The sequence below is a fragment of the Mya arenaria genome, chromosome 6 (genome assembly GCF_026914265.1).
Source record: "Mya arenaria isolate MELC-2E11 chromosome 6, ASM2691426v1".
Taxonomy (NCBI): Eukaryota; Metazoa; Mollusca; class Bivalvia; order Myida; family Myidae; genus Mya; species Mya arenaria.
The window spans coordinates 61,230,343-61,253,266 of record NC_069127.1 but is presented as its reverse complement, the minus strand read 5'-3'; the positions used below and the strand labels follow the sequence as shown (position 1 = coordinate 61,253,266).

Below are 22,924 nucleotides of genomic sequence, written 5' to 3'. Positions count from 1 at the left end.
TGATACATTTGTCACCCGGAACTAGCCCCAGTTTGGGTTAGGGTTAGGGTTAGGCATTGATTAGTGTTTAAACATCGGACTCCATTTGCTATCGAAAATCGAATCGAATCGGACCAAGCATTTCGATTTACTATCGGACAATAATCGAAAGTACATAATATCAGTCAGGAATAATTCATTCTTTATACATAGTATCATGATGATCATTTAAATGGTTAAACCTGGAATCATTACGTGTGATGCTATAGTCATGCTTTTAGCAACAGTAAGTAAATTCCCATTACCTTTTACTGTTCTTAATGACTTAACGAAAAAAACATAACAACACAACACAAACTTAATAATTTCACATTAATTGCAAATTTATGCACACCGCATTAAGTAAGTTATCTTAGCATTTTATCCATGTAAAACCATATTAAATATTTATGAACCAGCATTACATTCAATTACCTGTATATTGAACATTTCATAAGAATATCTTAATTTCATAAAACGTTCACCAAAAAAGTAAATTAGTTAATTACAAACGATACCAAAAAAGGTTTCAAAAACAGAATGCATCGAGCAGGGATCCCCGGTTATTAAAGGTAAGACCGGACCAACTACACCATAGAGACAGGTTATTGAAGAAGGTTTTTTGAAATATATATACAATTAAAAACAATTTGTAATTTTGGGAGAGTTTGTAAGCTTTTAAGCAAAATTGTTTACATTCACCGAAATTGTGTAAGAGAGTGACCTCCTTTGATAAAAAGGAGTTCAAAGAGAATTTACCGGAAAGAAAGATTGAAATTTACTCGACTTTTACCGCAAAACAAAACAAATACGTAGTTACCGGAAGTAACATTAGCGACATCGATTTTGGACAACCACAATCGATTGTCGCCGACATAGCACTGTCAGCGACGATTTATCGATTATACTCGATAATCGTTTCATCACTAGCATTGATACATTATAACCTCCGAGCCCCCTTGCGTCGGACCTCGAAGATTGAAATACCAAATTCACGTGCTTGGTAGCAGGGATTGTCATGACCCGCGGGAAGTTCCATTTTCAGATCCTTTCACAGTTCTTTTAAAAGTTTTGTTTCAACATTTTTATAAGCACCTTACGTAAATGACAAATGAATAAAAGACCAAATTAAAGAATGATTGTTATTAAGATAGCTGGTCATGCTGTGATAAATGAATGCTATGATATTACATGAGCGTACTTGCAAGAGACATGAACAAGTAACTACTGACTATGAGCGACATGAGTCAGTTACCTTTGGCAGTGATAGACAAGAGTCAGTAAGCTTTGGTTGCTTTGGTTGGAAGAGACAAGAGTCAGTAACGCATTGTTGCTAAATACAAGAGTCAGTAAATATTGACTGTACGAGACAAGCTTGGCCAATAACCATTGCATGTAAGAGTCGGAACCAGCACCAATTGATTGCAAAATACATGAGCTGTAAGAGTTACAAACATATGTTTAAGAAATAGAGCGCTCTGTTTGAAAGAACATCGGTCGAAAAGTAGCACAGATATATCAAGAGTTCATACCCCATCAGCAAATAGTGTGTATTTATAAACAGTAGAAATATATGGTATGAATTTTGCGTATGTTATAAAAAAACAACCTCAAAATGTGCGGCAATAATACAAGGTTTAACATGATGCACACTTTTCGTTGGCTGTCATGCGTCTTTTTGAGCAAGGAATACGAAAAGTGATTTAGATGTTTAAACAGATAATCGGATGAATTCAACGTGTGTACTTTAAAGATAAACTCTTAAACTTTGCAAAATAACATTCCTGGTTTATATACATTTTATTAAGATGCATTAGTAAGTAACAGTACAAATATTAGTTTATTATGGTTAAAAGATATATACACTTGAAGAACAACAAAAAACATGACAATTGGCGTATTCGCTCTAATGGAAAGATTACATGAAATACATACACAATATGGAAAAAGCAGTGTCAGTTCTATTAAAATAACACAATAATGGTACATCACTGTAAACGCACTCTCCTCTATATGAGTCGGCGTTATTGTTTAAAAAATCTAAATCAATTGCATGATGCAGAAAGAATCAGAAAATAAATAATCTCTCTACATGCAACTGTAGGATGGTTTGTGCAGACAGTTCAGGGCCTGTATACACTGTCGTCATGAGTCTGAGTTTGAGACTCAGGATTCAAAGGAGCGAAACCTAAATAAGTGGTAAAATGGTTCATTTTACAACACTACATTTTACTGTCATAAACATTTATTTTGTTGAAACTGATGATAGAAATGATGTTTTGTAACATAAAACAAATATTTTTAGACCAAAGTGTTAGTGAATATGATCATAGATAATATGTGTGCATAATAACCGGTTTCGCATCACGACCATGCTGACCCATTGATGGGTCACCTACGTTCTTGTTCAACATGACACGGGACAGGTCCTTAGAAAAAAACTTGATGGAAGAGTATAAGTAAGCTAGTTTAATTGTCACCTAAAATTGGCATAGGATGTATTTGACTATAGCAGGTTTAGCAGATAGGCATTCTAGGAACATTTCTCAAGAATAATTTTCCGATCGGGCCATGGGTGTTTAACGGTTTGGTATACAGTCACATACACAAATCCATCGGGCACCTCCTTAACTTGTTTTCGCTCTTTAATTAATCATGTATGTAATGTTAACGAAATTTAAATCGTGGTATGCAAACGATAAGGTGAAACCATCTTCGATTTCTGCAGCCATGGTCTTGAACCAAATGGCGATAGCTTAATCAATTTTAGTAAAATGACTACTAGAGTGAAACTATTTAAAAATATAAATAAGAATTTCCATTATTACAAATAAACAGTGGAAACAATTACAACCGACCTTACGACATATATATTACTTATTCCGACGGTTTTATTAATGTGGTATTATGCCACTCAAGGGACGTTTCCGTGAATTATTTTTTTTAAGTCGGGGCACGTTTTCAGATAATTTATGAACTGTACTTATTGGAATACATTTCTTTAGATTTTATTGGAAGATGGTCATACAGGTAGTATGTGTAGGGTTGGACTGAAATGACAAAGTGGTTAAGAAAAAAGAGTTTGAAGCAATTGTGGACGATGGACGGACAACAGACATCATACGATCAATACAGCTCACTCGACACTAAGTGATCGAGTGAGTTTAACATTACATGTATGGGAAATCTTTCTCACTCAGATGCCTTGGGCCTTCCTCTAAAACCTTCAGCAAAACTCTCTTAATGTCAATTCTTCTGAGCTCAGTCAGTGCTTCGATAAGTTTATTAAACAGGTCTTTGTCGGCTTCCTGAGAGTTCTCCCCCTTTAATCCCGCACTGCTGCGCCAGTGGTGTAAGCATACAAAGTTTGCTGACCCAATATCGCCTGGGTGATTACGTCGTTCTTGTTGAACCGTTGCTGCGGGTACTTCCAGAAGAATGATTAGCGCGTTGAAGTCATTTGGCCCGATAACATTTGCAAGAACCTTCAGTGATTTGTTGCTTAGCAGATTTTTGTAGGCTGTGGAATAAAATGTATCAATAATAGCTATTGCTCATCCTAAAGAATTTCAAACATGAGCGGACTTCACCACCTTAAAAACAGGTTCCCTGTGTCGTGGAACAAGACAAGGGCCCAAACGGCAACAGGAAATAATACCAAATTTTGACGCCATTTAACCGGGTATGACGACAAACATTAAATGAATGGAAATTTGAGAATTTGTGTTACGATTCTTTCTGGATACCATGTGAGTTTTGACGTGGCTTATAAACTATCGGATAAATTTAAAAAGCAACAAAAAAGTGATAAACCAAATCTCAAATAAAAATGTGTTTTATATGCCGACTCCGGACCGATCCTTTGAATGTACTTAAATTGTTTGTTTGATCTTATGAGTATAAGAGCGACTATTTTCAACCGGCAACATGTGAACTATCACTATTATGTTTAGTAGGAGAAATGTTTAAAAACATTCAATAATAATAATGTACAGGACATTACCCGATTCATCTGCCTCATACGAAGATCCTTCCTGGACGCTAGGACCAGGAGCAACTACAAATAACAAGACTCTATATCATACCAGTCTCGTACATAATATATTAGTTTTGATTATTTTTAATCAACAATTTGAATAGATCCCAATGTTCGTCAATCAAATTGCCTAACGGCCTTAATAAACACAACGCTTAATTGTTAAGAATTGGAGTTGAATAGCTTAATAGAGAGACATGACGTGGTAACGTGATTCTCAACCTGCTGAAAATATGTTGTTATCGAAGTCAGTTTTAACATATTATGTACAATCTTAATGACTAAAAAGGTTTTTAAGACATGATTTGTTGTTAGTTTGTAATGTCATCTTCCAACAAATGCATGTCAAATATTAACTTGCAATGTTCTATAACAGCCCCCAAAAGTTGTTTTGTCGGTTAAACAAATGCTTACCAGTAAACTGGGGCTGTGACCTGTTTTGGTCAACAACTGAAAAAAAAACAAACAATTATTGTTTATATACTGAATCAAAGCAAATAGGATTGGAAATGTGATAACATTAAATATAAATTTTGCACGCACTGTTTTATGTTGGAAAGTCGTTGCTAATTTTATGCATCGGTTACCTCCCTCTTCTATACAATAATCATTGATATCATGCAAAATAACGCGACTATGCTATTTGTTATTTGAACATTAGTTTAAATTAAATATATAAAACACTCATTTAATTTAATGTTTTTAACATAGCCATACGTTAATTAAAGAAACCAAATACATTTCTTAACAGGTGGAGAGCTGACAACATGCTTTTTCCGTTCATGAAATTTTCTGTTCGTCAAGGGAGAGCACTGTGTACAGGATTGCATACGGTGTTATTAAGAAAAACTAATAATAAAATATTCAAACTTACGTGCTGGAGATACCGGCTTAGCCATAAGCGGTTGACTGCCATCAGGAAATGGTCCACCTTTAAATGTAAAATAATATATTTTGTTGAAAGGATAGTAGTTTAGATATAACACTTTCAGATGCACAGAGTTTAAGTTAAAAGTCAATCAAATTGCATGGGTATCGTTTCATGTAAAGAAGACACATGATATATGCACAAAACAATATATAGACTGAATAAAGCAGAACGATTAGAATAAGCTTTAATATGTATCGATTCTGTCATCCTGTCAATCTCCTTATAATGGTTTAAAGGCTGTTATGTTTAATCTAATGCGATATGATGAGTAAGATGGAATAACATGATATATGCACAAAACAATAAATAATCAGAATAAAGCAGAACGCTAAGAAGCTTTAATATGTACCTGTCAATCTCCTTATAATGGTTTAAAGGTTGTTATTTTTAATCAAATGCGATATACTGAGTAAGATGGAATAACACAAAGCAAAATAATGTTGAAGTGGAGTAAGTGACAAAATTAGGACAGAAGGAAGGGACGCAGGTAAGTGAGTGATATCACTGAAAAGGTTATTTGTGGATTCAGGTTTATTGTAATTTATGTAGGAAGTCCGAAACGTTTAGTATGTCGATTATATTGTCCGTATATCATTGTATTTGTCTGAAGAGTGGCGTCCTTTCATCCAAAGTACTGTTTGTGGAGATTAGGGCCCGGAATCTGATAACTTATCAAAAACATGATATCTTCGAGAACGCTTTAGTGGTCAGGTGTGGACGAAATGGCATGTTTTTGCACGCACAAGTTTATGTTGGAAAGTCGGTGCTATCTTTATGCATCAGTTACCTCCCTTTTCTATACAGTAATCACTGATCACATGCAACATAACATGACTATGCTATTTTGTATTTAAACATTAGTCTAAATTATAGATAGAAAACAATCATATATATATTTATAATTGAATGTTTTTAACAAAGCCATACGTAAATTAAAGAAATCAATACATTTATTTCAAAGGCGAAGAGCTGAAAACATGCCTTTTCCGTTCATGATTTTCACTGCTCGTCAAGGGAGATCACAGTGTAGAGGAACGCATACGTTGTTATTGAGAAAAGCTGATAATAAAATATTCAAACTTACGTGCTGGAGCTACTGGCTCAGCCATAAGCGGTTGTCCGCCATCAGGAAATTGCCCACCTTTGAATGTGAATTATTATATTTTGTTTAAAGAAGAGTAATTAAGATAAACCAATTTGAAATGAACGGAGTTTGAGTTAACAGTCAATCAAATTACATGGGTATCGTTTCATGTAAAGAAGACACATGATATATTCACAAAACAATATATACCCTGAATAAAGCAGAACGATTCCTGTCAATCTCCTTATAATGGTTTAAAGGCTGTTATGTTCAATCAAATGCGATATGATGAGTAAGATGACAAAATCATGTTGAAGTGGAGTAAGTGATAAATTAGATATGAAATTAGAACAGAAGTAAGGGACGCAGGTAAGTGAGTGATATCACTGAAAAGGTTAATTGTGGAGTCAAGTTTATTGTAATTTATGTAGGATATGCGAAACGTTTAGTTTGTCGATTATTTTGTCCGTATCATTTATCATTGTGTCGTCTGAAGAGTGGCGTCCTTTGATCCAAAGTACTGCTTGTGGAGATTAGGGCCTGGAATCTGATAACTTGTCAAAAACATGATATCTTCGAGCACGCTTTAGTGGTCAGGTGTGGAAGAAATGACATGTTTCCTGGATTCTCCACATTGGCAGAGAAATATTGAAAATAATTTGACAATGTTGCAGCAACCAATTGTATAAGACTCTAGAAAGCTGTCCATATGTCCATATGTTATCTTCAGGATAGTTTTCATGTTTAAATGATATGATTGGTTGGATGAACATTAACCAATCAGTAAACAATTTTAATAACTTTTAATCAAATCAAAGATATAGCCGGTTATATACAAATGACTACTGGTGTTTATACCAGGTTTTAGGTTAAAATCATTTTATGAATACAGACTTAGGCCTTTACCGGTTTACGGACAATGGAAACGTTAAATCAAGTGTTACCTGACGTTGGAGTTGTGGATGAAACTGGCATAGCGCCCTCAACGACATCATCTGAGACATCTACAAAAAAGCTTCAATACATTAAAAATAAACCTTGGTTGATTACCTTTTTTCATTTTTTGCAAAAAGGTGGAACTTTCATCTTTATATAACTAAATCTGTAATCTTAAAGCACATTAATGTTATATTACTAATATGCAGCTAGATGACATGCCAGTTTTTTGTGTTTTTTGTTGGTTGTGTATTTAATGTGGTGTTAACTGATGTTATGCTCATTCACTTATGATATTGTACATTTATAAAAAAGTTCCTTGTATTAAGCGGTAGAGCTACAGTATGTACGTTCCTATTGTCACCTTATTACAATCAATGCATACAATAACCATCAGCATTTTTCAAATCCACAATAGTTTTGAGCCTTTCAGTTACGTAGACGAATATTCGAATGAAGGAATTAATTGCGGGATTGAAGTCATTATCGGGGTATGAACGCAATTGGGCTGGTCAAAGTGCATGGAAGCCGAAGGACATCAAACCCGAAATTCATTACTTATATTTACACCAATCATTCATTATTTCATTCAGTTGTTAAAACAAATACTTCATTTAATTTAAGAAACATTTCAGTAATCCTTTCTTAATACACATTCTTTAAATAAAACGATCCGACTGTAACCGGAATATAATTTTATCAATGGACGTCACAGTAACGCGGAAAAAGAACAACCACTTTTAAACGTAAAATTGAAACACTTATGGCAAAAATACATTTAACATATCATTAATTTACACTTTCTAAGATCTTGATTTATATTTAACGGGACTTGCTGACACAATACAAACAATAACAAGATCAACAATTTTCACGTATATTGTTATGCGATGAATTGCGATCCGAACATATACGAAGATGTTGCGTTCATCAGATGATAACCCCAATTGCCGAAAGGCAGTTCATTTAAGGAATGGATATTGAGGTGTAAATATTATTTTATGAATAGACGAAAACAAGCGCCAAAGAATACTGTAATCACTAAAATAAATCTAGCAAACCTACCAGGAACTGATGTCACCCCACTATTCGGAAGGACGGGTTTTGCAAGATTACCCGCGTCATAGCTCGTGTCACCACCTAAAGGTATTTAAGTAAGATGCATTTAACGTCAATAAGTAGTGTTTGAGTGGTTTTCTATTAATTTCAAGTATCGTAAGATTGTTCACAAACATTGTTTTAAACTTTCTTATGAAGAGTTTTTTTCGAAATATGTTTTATGACAAAAGGATATTGGATGCTTATACGATGTTAAAAGATTTGTGGTTATTTTTATTTAATGTATTTGTTCAAAATACGGTACAATAAAGCTTTCTACATTACTTTAAATATTCTGTCAATGACATTTTCATCTCTGTCATTTGGAAAGGTATCATGTTTAACACAGGACGCCTATTCATTTACACGTAAGTATGCATGTACGCCCACTTTTAATGTAATCTGATTCCAATCCCTTTTATCAGGCTATTGAACGCGTAAGTACAGCTTTGATAAACTATAGGTCATGGTTTGGTACCCACGTGCGATCCATTCCGTTACGCTTCATTCTTCAGACAAAGAGCGAAATGGGTCAGTCGTGGGTATACGAGGCTAATTAAATGTTTGGCGTGAGGGCTTCGTGTTTACTTGTCGTTTTTGGCAAAACAAAATAATAGTTGGTGATTGCCAACTAATCTAGTGCGTCTCACAAATTTTAGACCCAATCGTTTTATTTAAATCGTAACTCCATTATTCAATACATTTCAATGAATTTTGGATATGTTCTTTTCCATATTTTTACGATAGAAGAAATATTTTACTCCACCTCTGTATGACGTCTTTAATTCTGTCGAGTCTCCTGTTAATAGAAACAATAAAATTACCTGTGCCACTTCATGAATATATGTATATATAAATACATTCATCTTTAAAAAAAGACACATTTGACAATGCCAATAGGGGAAAAGAATATAACTGGTTCTGTGATCAGTATTATCGAAATGAGTGCATTGGGTAATTAACATATTTGAAATAAATACTATATTGTTTTTTTGTTGTTACAAACAAACGTTACCCGTACTGAATGTTAAGAATGTAAGCCGGCTGAAAAGGTTTACCCCTAAGCCGAGAATATAGAAGCTCACGATCACGCCTCACAGTTTAAAATACCCGCATGCAAAATTAGACAAAAAATCTCAACCTGTACTACTAGTATCTGCATTCGTCATAATCACAGAGGTCTGGTCTCCTGAATAAATTGAATTGTAACTAATGATGCAATTTCGGTAGAAAGATTAATTTCATCACAGAGGTCTGGTCTTCTGAATAAATTAATAAAATGTTACAGAAATCAAAACGCATGAAAAAAGCACACTGTTATTATTGTAAAAGAATAAAGCTATTTTTATCATTGTATTTTTTTATCATTAAGTGAGTAGTAGTAGTTGTAGCAGAAGCAGTAGTAATTGCAGCAGTAGTAGCAACAACAAGAGCAGTGAAAGTGGTATCAGTTTCAGTAGTAGTAGTAGTAGTAGTAGTAGTAGTAGTAGTAGTAGTAGTAGTAGTAGTAGTAGTAGTAGTACTTCTAGAAGTAGTAGTAGTAGTAGTAGTAGTAGTAGTAGTAGTAGTAGTAGTAGTAGTAGTAGTAGTAGTAGTAGTAGTAGTAGTAGTAGTAGTAGTAGTAGTAGTAGAAGTAGTAGTAGTAGAATTAGTAGTAGTAGTAGTAGTAGTAGTAGTAGTAGTAGTGGTAGTAGTAGTAGTAGTAGTAGTAGTAGTAGTAGTAGTAGTAGTAGTAGAAGTAGTAGTAGTAGTAGTAGTAGTAGTAGTAGTGGTAGTAGTAGAAGTAGAAGCAGCAGCAGCAGTGGTATAACTAGTAGTAGATATTGTATGAGTAGCCGTAGTGCAGGTGGTGGGGCTGGATGTGTTCATTGTTGTGGCGGTGATGGTGGTAGTAGAAGATTTTTCAGTCGCATGTGAATAAAAGAAGGTTCAATAGAAAGAGTAGTAGAAACAGCAGCAAAATCAGCAGCAGCAGCAATAGCAGTAGCAGTAGTACTAGAAGCAGCAGCAGCAGCAGCAGCAGCAGTAGTAGTAGTAGTAAAAGTAGTAGTAGTAGTAGTAGTAGTAGTAGTAGTAGTAGTAGTAGTAGTAGTAGTAGTAGTAGTAGTAGTAGTAGTAGTAGTAGTAGAAGTAGTAGTAGTAGTAGTGTATTAGTAATTGTAGTAGTAGTAGTAGTAGTAGTAGTAGTAGAAGTAGTAGTAGTAGTAGTGTATTAGTAATTGTAGTAGTAATTGTAGTAGTAGTAGTAGTAGAAGCAGCTGCAGCAGCTTCAGTGGCAGTATTGTAAGTAGTAGTAGTTTTGTAAGTAGTAGTAGTAACAGCAGTATTAAAAACTATAGTTGTATCAGTAAAAGAAAGAAATAGTTGTTGTACTTGAAGTGGCGCCACCAGAGATGTTCAACGCAGCTAGTCCTGGAGAAACTGTTTCCGTTTGACACGGGACATCAACAATGTTTATCTATATATCAGAATATTAATAAAAGTTACTGTTTTATTTAACAATCGTTGTAAATTGTGAAATATAACCGTTTTAAATGTTTGTCATGTCGCGTTATTAAATTTGATCAAATGAATGCAGTAGATATGTTTTTACAACTGTAGATGACATAAATGCAGTACAAAATGCAATACACAGATAAGCCAATTGGGGACAAGTGGTCTGATGGCCAACATCAAGAAGAAACAAAAGCGCTTTATAACTGCTAAAAAGTATTGTTGTATTCCAGCTAGGTCAGAGAAAAAGCATTTCAACATTGACTATATAAACTTCCAATATTCGTCAATAAAACGCATAATCAAAGTTAACCAATTAACAGTGCCGATACTGGTACAAATTGGATGTTGTTATATATTGTCAGATACTAAAAAAGCCTGAATGTACATATTGATTTATGGACTATAAAAAACATACCCTTTCTTTGAACCTGCCTCCGACTTTGAAAACAATGCTGGCATTGTCCGATACATTGTTTGGAACTAAAAGCAGAACTTTTCGGGCACCTTTTTCCGAATACTCTATAATATCTTCGCCCTGAAAATAGATGAGCGTACGACAGGAAAATGTCAGGATACAATTTATTTCTGCCCCTGTGAAAAGCCAACCGATGGCAGCTATAGGGACATGTTCAGGGGTCAAACATTTAACTACGGGCTTGTTCAAGGCGCAAGGAACAAAGCTCTATTGCATACATTGCAACATTACAAAATACACATTACGGGAATATCAAACTATCGCTCTTAAACATGATGGGGCATCCTTGTGAAAAGATAACTTACTGGACCATTGGCATTTACACATCGATTCTAATAAGTATACAACATGCAGAAATATATACATGTCCATAACAAGAAAAAGTCAAATGAATTGTAGAAAATACAAGCATGTTAAATTTCCCGAGCGAACTCGTGATTTCATTGACTTGACAAAGGAGGTAATACCACCATTTATTGATAAAACTGTTTTGATGCATATATGTTTAAGTTTGTGAGGTTCTCTCGGTCAATATATTATGGCCAGTAGCATTGTGAATGTAAACAGGGTCAATTATTAGCTGTTTGACTCCTGGGCTTATCCCGGTAGTCTACATTTTATTGTATATTTATCGTTTGGATTCAAATGGAAAAAATAAGAACGTAAAACAATGGATGTACAAACGTCATGCATAACTGCAGCTGGCTTGAGACCTCCCTCGATGATTAATTTAACCTTGCATTTCTTGTCCTTATCCAAAGGCAGTTCAATATCGGGAGACGTTGGTGGCACAATACATTCATCGACTTCATAATTCTCTTTTTGCCTTTTCTTTATAACGGAATCTGCATTTTTCTTTGGCACGATATCGATACTTAAGGTAAAATAACCTGGTTTTTTCTTATTTGGTGAACGCAAGACAACGACCTTAACATCCGCTGTTGACATGGTGCCTGGTAAAAAGAACAAGTCAAATATGTTATAATGTTGACGCAATCCGAGATCAGTAGGGGATGCTTGGTGTTTCGGGGAGAGGACGCCACCGACTGGGTGCGTCAACTCCCCGTTTATTGGTTAAGGTTGACTATTATCATATCAATATGGTAGACAACGTACGGATACATTACACGGGAACGGATTTTTAAGACTATTAGTCGCCGATAGTTTCGTTGGGTGGTCCCCGAAACCACGGTATTACATCTTGTATCTTGGGGAGGGTGTGCATTAAGAAGGGAGCGAACTTATACCGCACCTCTCTAACGACAAATCCTAGTTCCGCCTCTACAAAATGCTAAGTAAATTCATGTGTCATAGCACATTTAACTATTTCTAAACGGAAAGTAGACAAAAACTGGCGATTACTTGTTTATATAGTTTCTTGGGGTGGTCCCAGAAACCACGATATTATTTCATTTTGCTTTGGGAGGTTGCTCACTAAGAAAGGTGAGCATTCACAGCGCACCCCTCTAATGACAAGTCCTACATCCGCCTTTGCAAATAGTAGGTGTATACATGTGCCATTACACAATAAATATTACTAAAACGAAAGTTCAGACAAAGAAAACTGGCGGTTAATTGTTTATATAGTTTCTTGGGGTGGTCCCAGAAACCATGGTATTATTTCTTTTTGCTTTGGGAGGCTGCTCACTAAGAAAGGTGCACATTTGCCCTAACGACAATTCCTTTATCCGCCATTGCAAACTAGTATGTATATATCTGTGTAATAACACATTGAATATTACTAAAACGAAAGTAGAAAAAGATTGATTGTTTTTAATAATTAATCCTCTACATTAAAATTGAAAGTATTCGTTTAAATAAAGTAATGAATATCCATAGAGCATATAACTTACATCAAACATACCAAATAGCTATTGTTAACCTACAAGTGTTTTGATAAAGGTTTGTTTACATTAATATCACATCATAAGTACATGGATATCGGAAATGAACTTAAGAAGCAAAAACTTGTAACAACAAGTGTTATATATAATGAACACATTTTACCTTTTCCCTGGTGTTACCTGTACCGAATATATTGTTAAATCACAATAATAATGATAATACGTATCTCATAAAGGTGTAACTTCTCTCTATTTTTCTCCGTATTTGATTTACTTCCGGGTTGTTTTCGTAAAACTGAGTTAATCGGACTATCTACTTTATCGCGTAAGTAAAACACTTCTTTCTTGAAGAAAGCTAACATTTAAACAAAAATGTAACAATTAAATTGTTAAATAACTTGACATGTCTTTACGTACATGATATAAGTGTTTTTCAAGGACAAACTAAGGTTTGAGCAACCTGACAAACTGTCGTTTTTATTCATTGAAATTCATTATTTCGTATCAAGTTTTGTTATAAGGGTGGGGTATCTGTTTCAAACATTGTGCACGTAATAATTTAAAACTTGATAACTTCAAGCTCTTTCTGTAAAGTGTATGCAGCAGATTATTAGTTTGATGATATATATCATCAATATTATCAGTATAAACAACTCCTTGTATTTACGAATTAAATGAAGTAGTTGCACGGTCGGTGTGTCACCATCGAAAAGAAGAAGCTGTGGTTTAAATAATGTTAAAATGAATTTATGAAAAGATTACTTTTAGTACCTTATGAGCTTAGATGTTTGGCCACATATGGTAAAATAGTTAAAACTGACCATTAACGGACAACACTTACCTAGTGTAGATCTTCACCACCGGTAAACGTTATTGAGATAAACAAGCTAATGTTCTTGAAGTATGTAATACAATGAGTTTACTGAATAACAAAACAACTAGTTTCCGAACAGTGAAAGTAGATCTGAGTCTTGATCATTATGGTATATTTTCTACCGTAATAAAACAGTCTATTTGGAAATAACTCATCCGTGCAAGCTTTAGTCGATAATTACCTTGTGGAAACATGAGCTGATCCGTTGAGCAAGCAAACACACAATAAGATTGAACTTATGCGTGGTCAAAAGCGATTATTTACAAGTATGCCCCTTCACCAAAAGTGGTGTGCGTTTTACAATGAATAGACACACTTATGATTCCAATGGAAAGTGGATGGTTTCGTACAATTAATTGACGGCACAACACTGGATCCTTAATTTAAATGCCAAATGATACAGTTTCTGACATTTTATTAGTGTCTAGACACTTCGTCAGCATGCTACGTGCAGGGAGTTTGCCATTTTTCGTTGTTCTTTTGAATATATCGAAACTAATACGCAGTCAAAATTGATTCTTTTGTCAGTCAAGTTCGAGTGGACTTTTGCAGATTTGGATACGTTTTTATTACAAATATTATTTTAATGACGCACTTTTTTATGATGTCATTTTAAATCGCGAAACGGTACTTGTTATGATGTGGCATCAGCAGAGTTGAGTACGGCTGTATACCACTTGAGTGTCGATTAATGATAGATATATAATAAATAATGATATTTTTTATTCAGATTGTCTCGAATCTTATAGGAAGATACACACCAGATGTGAATGTCTTCTTCGTACTTATAACCGTTTGATTTTAAAAGTTTGTTCGTGTAACCTTGTAGTTATTGCTTACGTTTTATAACGGTAGGTTCTGCGGGTTACCAAACAATGGCTGATGGGGGATATGATGAAGTATCTGGAAAGCTCCGTGACTTCCAGATGCGGCAAGGTAAAGAGAAGAATCCATGTTTGATTAGATAATCATTACAAAAAATACAAAGTTATAAACCCAAAGAAGCATCATTATTTCAATACAGTTGTAACAATATAAGCGTACATATTTACACAAACTTGAATCATGAACTGAATACAAGAACATTAAAGCATTATTAATATGAGACAGTAACTAACACGACTGAAATCAAATAGATTTACATATTATGTAATATGGAATTAATTTCCACTACGTGCATAATTTCACTCCCAAAATATACAATTTAAAAACAAAAACAACAACCTATGTCAACGTTTGAAATCATTGGTGTACGTTTAGAGTTTTCTGAATAATGAAATAAATTGAAAAGCAACTCAGCGGAAAAATAAAACGGTTTTGCATTTATAACATATCGTATGTTTTCCCGCGTTGCTGTTATATATTAAGGTAAAAGCCATATGGTCGAGCATCATATCCATTTTTTGTGTGTCTTCATCTGTGATCAAATTATTTTCATAGTCATTTTTCTAAGATGAGAGTATCTTTAGAATTGTTTTCTATTTCAATACTTTTAGCTTTGATATGTCAGTTACAGTGCTAACTATAATAACATATGCGTGTAAAATGCTCTTTGTATTTGTTACATGGTCAGTTTGTGTTTTTCGACAATAACAGGAAGTATACGGTTGGTCTGCGACGTTAAATCTGCATCCAAATTTTCCGTCTTTGGCACTAAGAGTTACTCATAATATCATGTCGGTTATGCACTAAACAATGTCACTTAGAAAAAGTAATATGTCGGTTACACATAATAACATGCTAGTTCGACAAAGTAACATTTCATTTACGCTTAATTGTATGTTTGGTACACATTCTTTCTGTAAGAAATTGTAATAAGTGATTAAGTAATAATAACATGTCAGTTAGACATAACAACATATATAGTAGACATAAAAGCATGTCAGTTAGACATAATAACATATATGATCGATATAATAATATGCCATTTAGACATGATGATATAAATGTTAAACATACTAGCATGTCAGTTAGACATACCAACTTATATTTTAGACATAATATCACGTCAGTTAGACATATTAACTTATATGTTAGACATAATAGCATGTCAGTTAGACAATATAATATATTATTTAGACACAATCACGGATAGGTTAGACGTTACAGCATGTCAGTAAGACATAATGACATAATATGTAACAAAAGACGGATGGGGCGTTCCATATACTTTGATATAAACATTGTGTGTTTCGGAATTGCAATGCAAGACATAAACACTGTCATAACTGAGACCCTAACGTTTTTAACCAAGTTATCATGTCAAAACGGTTTTTAGGGAACATCCCTCTACACTGCATTAAGGTCGGTATGGTTTAGTGGATAATATGGAAACGTAATTGACTTATACATATTTCTTTTATACAATTTGTATTGTATAACTAATAAGGATTTTGTGTAGTTTGCCATTGTCACAGTATCACTATTTTAGTGATGTTTTCAATACTCAACCTTTTAATTTCAGAGTCTGAATCTGTGGTAATACAAACAAGAGAAGAGCTAGACACTACTGCAATAGATGTTGTGGTTTCAGCCCGAAATGAAATGAAAGCAGGTAGAAATTGGTTTGATAGGATAATAAAGAAAAACAGTTATTAAACTGAACATAAATACTATTTCCTGACTAAATGTTGTTGTTTCTTATTATAAGATACAACTTCGACAATGCATATAACTAACGCTTCATATACAAGGGCTGTATGATTGGTTCGCAGACTACGTTTATTGAATGTTAAAACAACTGAATATCTTTATGAAATTTATATGGGTATGATTATCAACATAAATAAGATATAATACAGAAAACAAATTAAAGTTATAGCAAATGGTTTACAAATAACACTAGAATTAATACATTGCATAAACGACACATGGAGCACGAAAAACATCCTACGTCAAAAAGTACATAAACGTGTTTTATTTTTCTACATAGTCACCATTAAGTTATACGGATTTTCTGTGGCGTGAGATTCCTTAACCTTTCGTGCCACTTGAACAATAATAAATGGCAGCATTTTTGTTTCTGACCTTTTTATAGCATTTTAAATGTTTGCGTTGGTGTTTATCCCAGGTTGAAAACAAAACTTTATGTTTGCTCGCACTTCCACGTCGGCTGTTGACGTCATTACTTTTTTGCAGCTTACGATACTGTTTTTTCTTTAACTTATGTTATAAACAACTTACAACATTAAAACTCAACGGAAATGACGTAATAACGCCGTACGTGAGCGTGATATTTTGGCGCAATTCTACTTATTCTTATACGGAATAAATCTAATATTTAATACTGGTAAACCTTTTTATTAATCGACGTGCTCCGAGTGTTGTTTCCATGGCTGCAATAGAAGCCAAGTGTATGCTCATAAACGACGCTTTATCATATGTTTTTAATATAATATTACTTGGGACATTTATTTTTGTAATGTTTGGCATTCATAACTATATGATTGGAATAAAGAATATGGCACCACTTGTCCGCGAACTTTCCATACAGCCCTCGTACATAGGGTTTAAATTTCAATATTGTAGCCCAGAAAAATAAGAAAGTATAAGACTATCAGTCATTGACATCAACTTGTCATCATTTAGACATACTTACATATATGTAAGACATTTTAGCATGTCAGTTAGACAAAACGGCAATATATGTTACAGCATGGGGCGTTCCATAGACTTTGATATAAAAATTTATGCAAAAAAACTACAGAAACTAGCTCAGTAGCTAAAAGTTTTAACATAAACCCGGTTTAATGGCACTGTGCAAAGCCAAAGACATAGAACAAAAAAATCACAAACAAGAATCAATTAAGAACAACACAAAACTCCACAAACAGCACAGTGCATACAAACTATATTACTAAAAAAACAGGTATGTTCTGCTTCGTTCGTAGTTTGCCGTTGTCACAGTATCACTATCATAGTGAATGTATTCAATACTCAACCCTTTTTCAGAGTCTGGATCTGTAGTAATACAAACAAGACAAGAGCTAGATACTGTTGCAATAGATGTTGTGGATTCAGCCCGAAATGAAATGAAAGAAGGTAGGAACAGTTTTGATAATAAAAACAACGACAAAAAGCAGTTATTAAACTGAACATCAATACTATTTTAATTTTCCGGACATAATGTTGTTGTTTCCTATTGTAAGTTGCAAATACGACAATGTAAAATAACTAACGCTTTATGCATTTAACTCGACATTTGCTAGAAATGAGAACCAATATGGCCATATACAAATAACATTTTATACAAGTTAAATTTAATGAGAAGGTTTTCAAAATTCTGCTCTTATTGCTTAGGGAAAGGTAGCCATGTCTGCTGCTTTGATATGATCTCAGTTTACACTCCTTGAAATTGGTATCAAGTTGCAATACCGCAAACACATGGCATATTGGTTTTCTGGAGCTTCAAAAGTAAGAAGAAGGGCAAAAGGTCATGTCAAAATCAGATACGGAGAGACTGATATTTATTTGAAAAACTGTACACATAGTCTTATTATCAGTATTAAAGCTTTTCAAATGGGAAAGAAGGTCAATATGTCACGGTCAATGTCATCCACGGAATGGACAAAACTGAACACTCGGTTGAAATTACAATGCCGAAGTCTTTAAAAGAATTGTTTAAATTGCTTTCTTATATAACTGTATGCTAAAAAGAGTTACCCGAGGCGGAGGCGCATTTGACCATTAGTGTATTATTTGCGGGAATAAGATAGCGGGGCATTAGAATAGACTTTGTATCAAACACTAATCATTTCAGCTTTGGACAATGGGATTTAGTATTTCCTCATATAAGTTTATGTTAAACTGGTAACGCCTTGGTAGAGCTCCTATTGTCCAAATGGTAATTATTTAAAGGAATTAAATAAAGGACCATTATCCCAGACTGCTTGCAGCTTGTCATTGCGGTTTACGAAAAATGAGCCATATTTGTTAATCCCCCGCCACGGAGTGACGAGGGGATTATAGGAATGCACTTCGTCCGTCTGTCACTCTGTCTGTCCGTCCGTCCGACTGACAGTCCGTCTGTCCGTCTGGCTGTAACATCTCGTGTCCGGTCTATAACTTACTTATGCATGGATGGATTACCATACTACTTGGTACAAATGTTGACCTCATTGAGACGATGTGCAGTGACCTTGACCTGAGTCCATACCTCAAAGGTTAAGGTCAGACGAGACATTTATAGGTCAGAGTACACATGGTCATGTCCGAGTTTTAACTTACTTATGCATTGATGGATAACCATATTACTTGGTACAAATGCCGTCCTCATCCAGACGATGTGCAGAGACATTGACCCGGGTCCATTTCTCAAAAGTCAAGGTCACAAGAGAAATTTAATGGTCACGAGTACACATGCTCGTACCCGCACTATAACTTACTTATGCTTTTATAGATTACCATATTACTGGGTATAATGTTGTCCTCATTGAGACGATGTGCAGTGACCTTGACCCGGGTCTATATTTCAAAGGTCAAGGTCACATGTGAAATTTTAAGGTCAGAGTACACATGCTCATGTCAGCGCTATTACTTACTTATGCATTGATGGATTACCATATTACTTTATCGAAAATACTTAAGGCTTCTATTTCATTGATGAAAGGATGAAGGGCTCATTTTCCTTCTTTTTTTAGCCAAAAAAACCTTGACATTGATCTACACTACACACAATATGAATAACTTTAACAAATATCCTTTTAAAATATGTTCATATATCCATGAATATTTACGTTACCGATCTAACAACTTGTATTTTCTATATTTCCTCTATTGACCAGTGGTTGTGTACAATTTTAGTGATATTCAACGTAACAGTCAGGTTGGAAGAAAAACAAAATATACTAAAAAAACAACGGCGGGGGTTATAGCCGTCCTTTGGACTGCCATGTTTTAATATTTTTTCTATTCAAAACAATTCACATCAGGGACTGGGTCAGTATCTACTCAATAGGCATAGAGAACCACTGAGCCATATTATATGGCTGTTAAAGTTAGCATTGCACGTTTAGAACCCTTTAACTGTCTACTGATAATGTTTTCTCTTAAACATTATTCCTAGTTCCGAATTTGCTTGTATATGTATTAGCTTATACTTAATTATTGATCGTTTTCCTACTTCAGAAGCCAAGACAATTGTGCATGGTGTGAAGATGGAAATGAGCATGCTGCAGAATTCTGCTCCTCCGACAAATCAGCCACAATATATTCATAAAGGTATTCAGCGCATATAAATAACGTTGCAATTTAAATTTGAAGTATATAAAACTTTCGTATACTTAGTAATTGATAGTCTCATGAATTACTCCTGAAATAATGCAACAATATAATAAAGTCAAGTTTTAAATAATGAATACTATTTATGGCACATTCATTAGTGATGTCGTCATCGAAAAATGGGGTTGGCACAGCTTAATGTGGCATGATCAAATTTGCAAAATACTGTGCCGCATATGAAGTTTCATAAGTGCTTTTTCAGTTTTTTTGAAAAAAATAAATAAAGTTTGGTTTTTCTAATCCAATCGCTTGTTTAAATTTGGGTTTTGAGCATAATATAAATGCCTCCGCATTACTCATTTTCGCCGGCGATGTCACAAGTTTGTAAACGACGTTTCAACACATACTTTTATTTAAGGTACTGACACGGACAATTCTATTGCTCATGGCCTGAACGACAACTTTGCCATCCTGAACGACCAGTCCTTGCTTACACTTGCTCAAGTCATTTCACCCAATGAACTCGACACATTGCTGATATATCTAGACGTTCCTGTTCCACTAGTGAAAAGTCACAAAGCAAATCATCCTGGAGACATTGTAGGCGCTCATTTTCTTTGTCTAAAATACTGGAGGGATAAACATCGTGGAAATAATCAGACTCGTTTCAGAGACCTCACTGAATCATTGGGTGATATCGGACAGAATGATATCATTGCCACATTGAACTCAGTTTTCGGCGGCAAGGTCACTAGTAGATCACTTAGACGCCAAGACTTCGGACATACATGAAAAAGGATAACATAAATTTAATGTCAAATATAATGTAAGCAAGATGTTGTTATTCCTTAATTTTTTTTTTTAATCCATTCTATTTGTTGATTTTTGATCTTCTCTCTTTTGTATGAGGTGTTTATTTTTAATTCTAAGTAGAAAATGAAAGTATCAGGTTAGTCTCGTCGGTGGGGACAGTTTATCTGGTAAGGCGTAGGAATATTTCGGGTAAGCCATATAAAAGGAATACTACAAACTACACAATTATTCAAAATTACAAGCATAACTTGTCAAATGTCTGTCGCCCCGATAAGGCAAAACTAGGAAACCTCGATTTCTATGGAAGTGACAGAACAGATAAGATCATACAGACATTATTGAGATATTAGTATAATGACAATGATCAAAAAGTGTCCATAATCAGAATTATATCAAGATCCCCAGATACAATTTAGAATAAAATGACACTCTTTTTTCGTATGCTTTACCTCATTCTTTATAGTTCTCGAAATTGTGCTGAATAGTAAATATCTTAGTGCTAGAAAATCATATATTTTTGCTCTTACACATCATTTGTTCTACTATTTGTTTTCTTTTACTAATAGTTCATTACGATTGTATATTCTTGCTCAATACTTTAATATCATATATGTTATACATGCAACTGTTCCGTCTGATTACCTGTATATATGCCATTATTTATCACGATATATTTTGGATAGTTCACAATGAAGTACACCTATTTGCTACCGTATATTTAAAGCGATATCTATCATGTATAACAAGTTGATGAATGAAACAGATGAACAATTTAGTAGACAAAGCAAAGTTTTTAAGATTATTCTGTGCTATTTTGAAAATACACCACCTTAATAAGCACTTACCTCAATTTTACTATAACTCGTTACAAATTTAAATTAATATATATATAATATTAACCTTAGTTTACCAGTACTTGACCTATTTAATTTTTGTAATCATTTGTTGTAAACCTCATATCGCATGTAGTATATGTGCGGAGTGTAAATAAACATTCAAGCTTTATCTACTCTTTAAAGGTATATATGTAAAGCATATGATTAGTTTTTAATTGTTTCAAAACAATTGTTACATTAAATATATTCAATGCATGTATAATTGTTATTTTGTTTAATGGATAGCCCGTTGGAAAAAACTGACAAGTTTACGTATATAAGTTTGACAATGAATGTTATTACGTATACATGGCAAATAGTCATGCGATAACGTATTTAAAAGTCGATATGTTTTAACATATATAAATCAGTTTCAAGTGATATACCATTTTAAACAAAACATGTAGAGTCTTACCCGTATACAATTAATTTCCATCATACAAACATTTAAGGTGGCTTTAACATAATTAATATGGGTAGGGATCTGAAGTCAAAAGTCACCAAAGTAACATAATTTCCGTATGAAAACAGAAAAGCCAATTTTCACGTTTATCTATTCATGCAAATATCTAACCGAACCGCAAATCTGACATAGATATTTATTATTGCATGACGTAAGTGTCTTTGATGCTATTAATATTCCGCGGTTATTCGTTGTAAGCAACATATTGACGCCATGTAATCCAATACTAAGAGTGGACCTATGTATGATTAAAGATCTACTTCAATCCAAGAACTTGAAGAAAACCATTATCAGTGCTGCACTTTTATTTTAGACAACAATCGACCATTGTAAAAATGGGACACAAACGCTGGATCTTCGTCGTTTCGTTTAGGATTTAAACGATTGGATAAAAGTCAAGGGATTTAGCATTGAAGCTAATGATATATATAACAATATTTGAGTCATAATGATGACCTTGAATTGTTTTGTCAGTTAAGAAACGGCCCATAAATAGAAATATGAATAATAGTCCTGTATTTATTATAATCATTTATAGATATTATATGAACAATTAGGACACTTTTCTACAGTTTATGACGATAGTATAATGTATATATAAGTGTAAATATTAACATTACCATTCATCTTGTAATTGAGGTAATTTTTAACTTTCTACTTTTTTTATAGCTTATATAATACAATAAACTGAGATAGCCGTGAACCATAGTGCAACTTGTATTTACTTTGACATAAAAATACATTTATCTGTTGTGTCAACTT

The 22,924-nt window shown here is 34.0% G+C and overlaps 2 protein-coding genes across 6 annotated transcripts; one reads left to right on the top strand and one right to left on the bottom strand.

Moving 5' to 3' along the window:
* Positions 1-1,803: 1,803 nt before the first annotated feature.
* LOC128238266 (uncharacterized) lies at positions 1,804-13,903 on the bottom strand. Of its 3 annotated transcripts, none has more exons than XM_052953993.1 (13): positions 13,760-13,903; positions 11,759-12,027; positions 11,015-11,134; positions 10,477-10,561; positions 9,245-9,292; positions 8,870-8,902; positions 8,071-8,145; positions 7,014-7,073; positions 6,070-6,126; positions 4,929-4,985; positions 4,469-4,504; positions 4,022-4,075; positions 1,804-3,538 (listed from the first exon to the last, which is right to left on the bottom strand). In XM_052953993.1, exons 2-13 carry the CDS (start codon positions 12,020-12,022, stop codon positions 3,189-3,191), a joined length of 1,239 nt encoding a protein of 412 aa, XP_052809953.1. In that variant the 5' UTR covers positions 12,023-12,027; positions 13,760-13,903; the 3' UTR covers positions 1,804-3,188. The 3 variants fall into 3 exon arrangements, with proteins under 3 accessions (XP_052809953.1, XP_052809951.1, XP_052809952.1); XM_052953991.1 differs by lacking the exon at positions 13,760-13,903 and adding an exon at positions 13,082-13,218; XM_052953992.1 differs by lacking the exon at positions 13,760-13,903 and adding an exon at positions 12,928-12,994.
* LOC128238274 (uncharacterized) lies at positions 12,542-21,915 on the top strand. Of its 3 annotated transcripts, none has more exons than XM_052954011.1 (6): positions 12,542-12,778; positions 14,648-14,728; positions 16,257-16,346; positions 17,744-17,833; positions 19,919-20,011; positions 20,430-21,915. In XM_052954011.1, the coding sequence occupies exons 2-6, from the start codon at positions 14,668-14,670 to the stop codon at positions 20,801-20,803; spliced, it is 708 nt and encodes a 235-aa protein (XP_052809971.1). In that variant the 5' UTR covers positions 12,542-12,778; positions 14,648-14,667; the 3' UTR covers positions 20,804-21,915. The 3 variants fall into 3 exon arrangements, with proteins under 3 accessions (XP_052809971.1, XP_052809969.1, XP_052809970.1); XM_052954009.1 differs by lacking the exon at positions 12,542-12,778 and adding an exon at positions 13,105-13,243; XM_052954010.1 differs by lacking the exon at positions 12,542-12,778 and adding an exon at positions 13,244-13,367.
* The last annotated feature ends 1,009 nt before the right edge of the window (positions 21,916-22,924 follow it).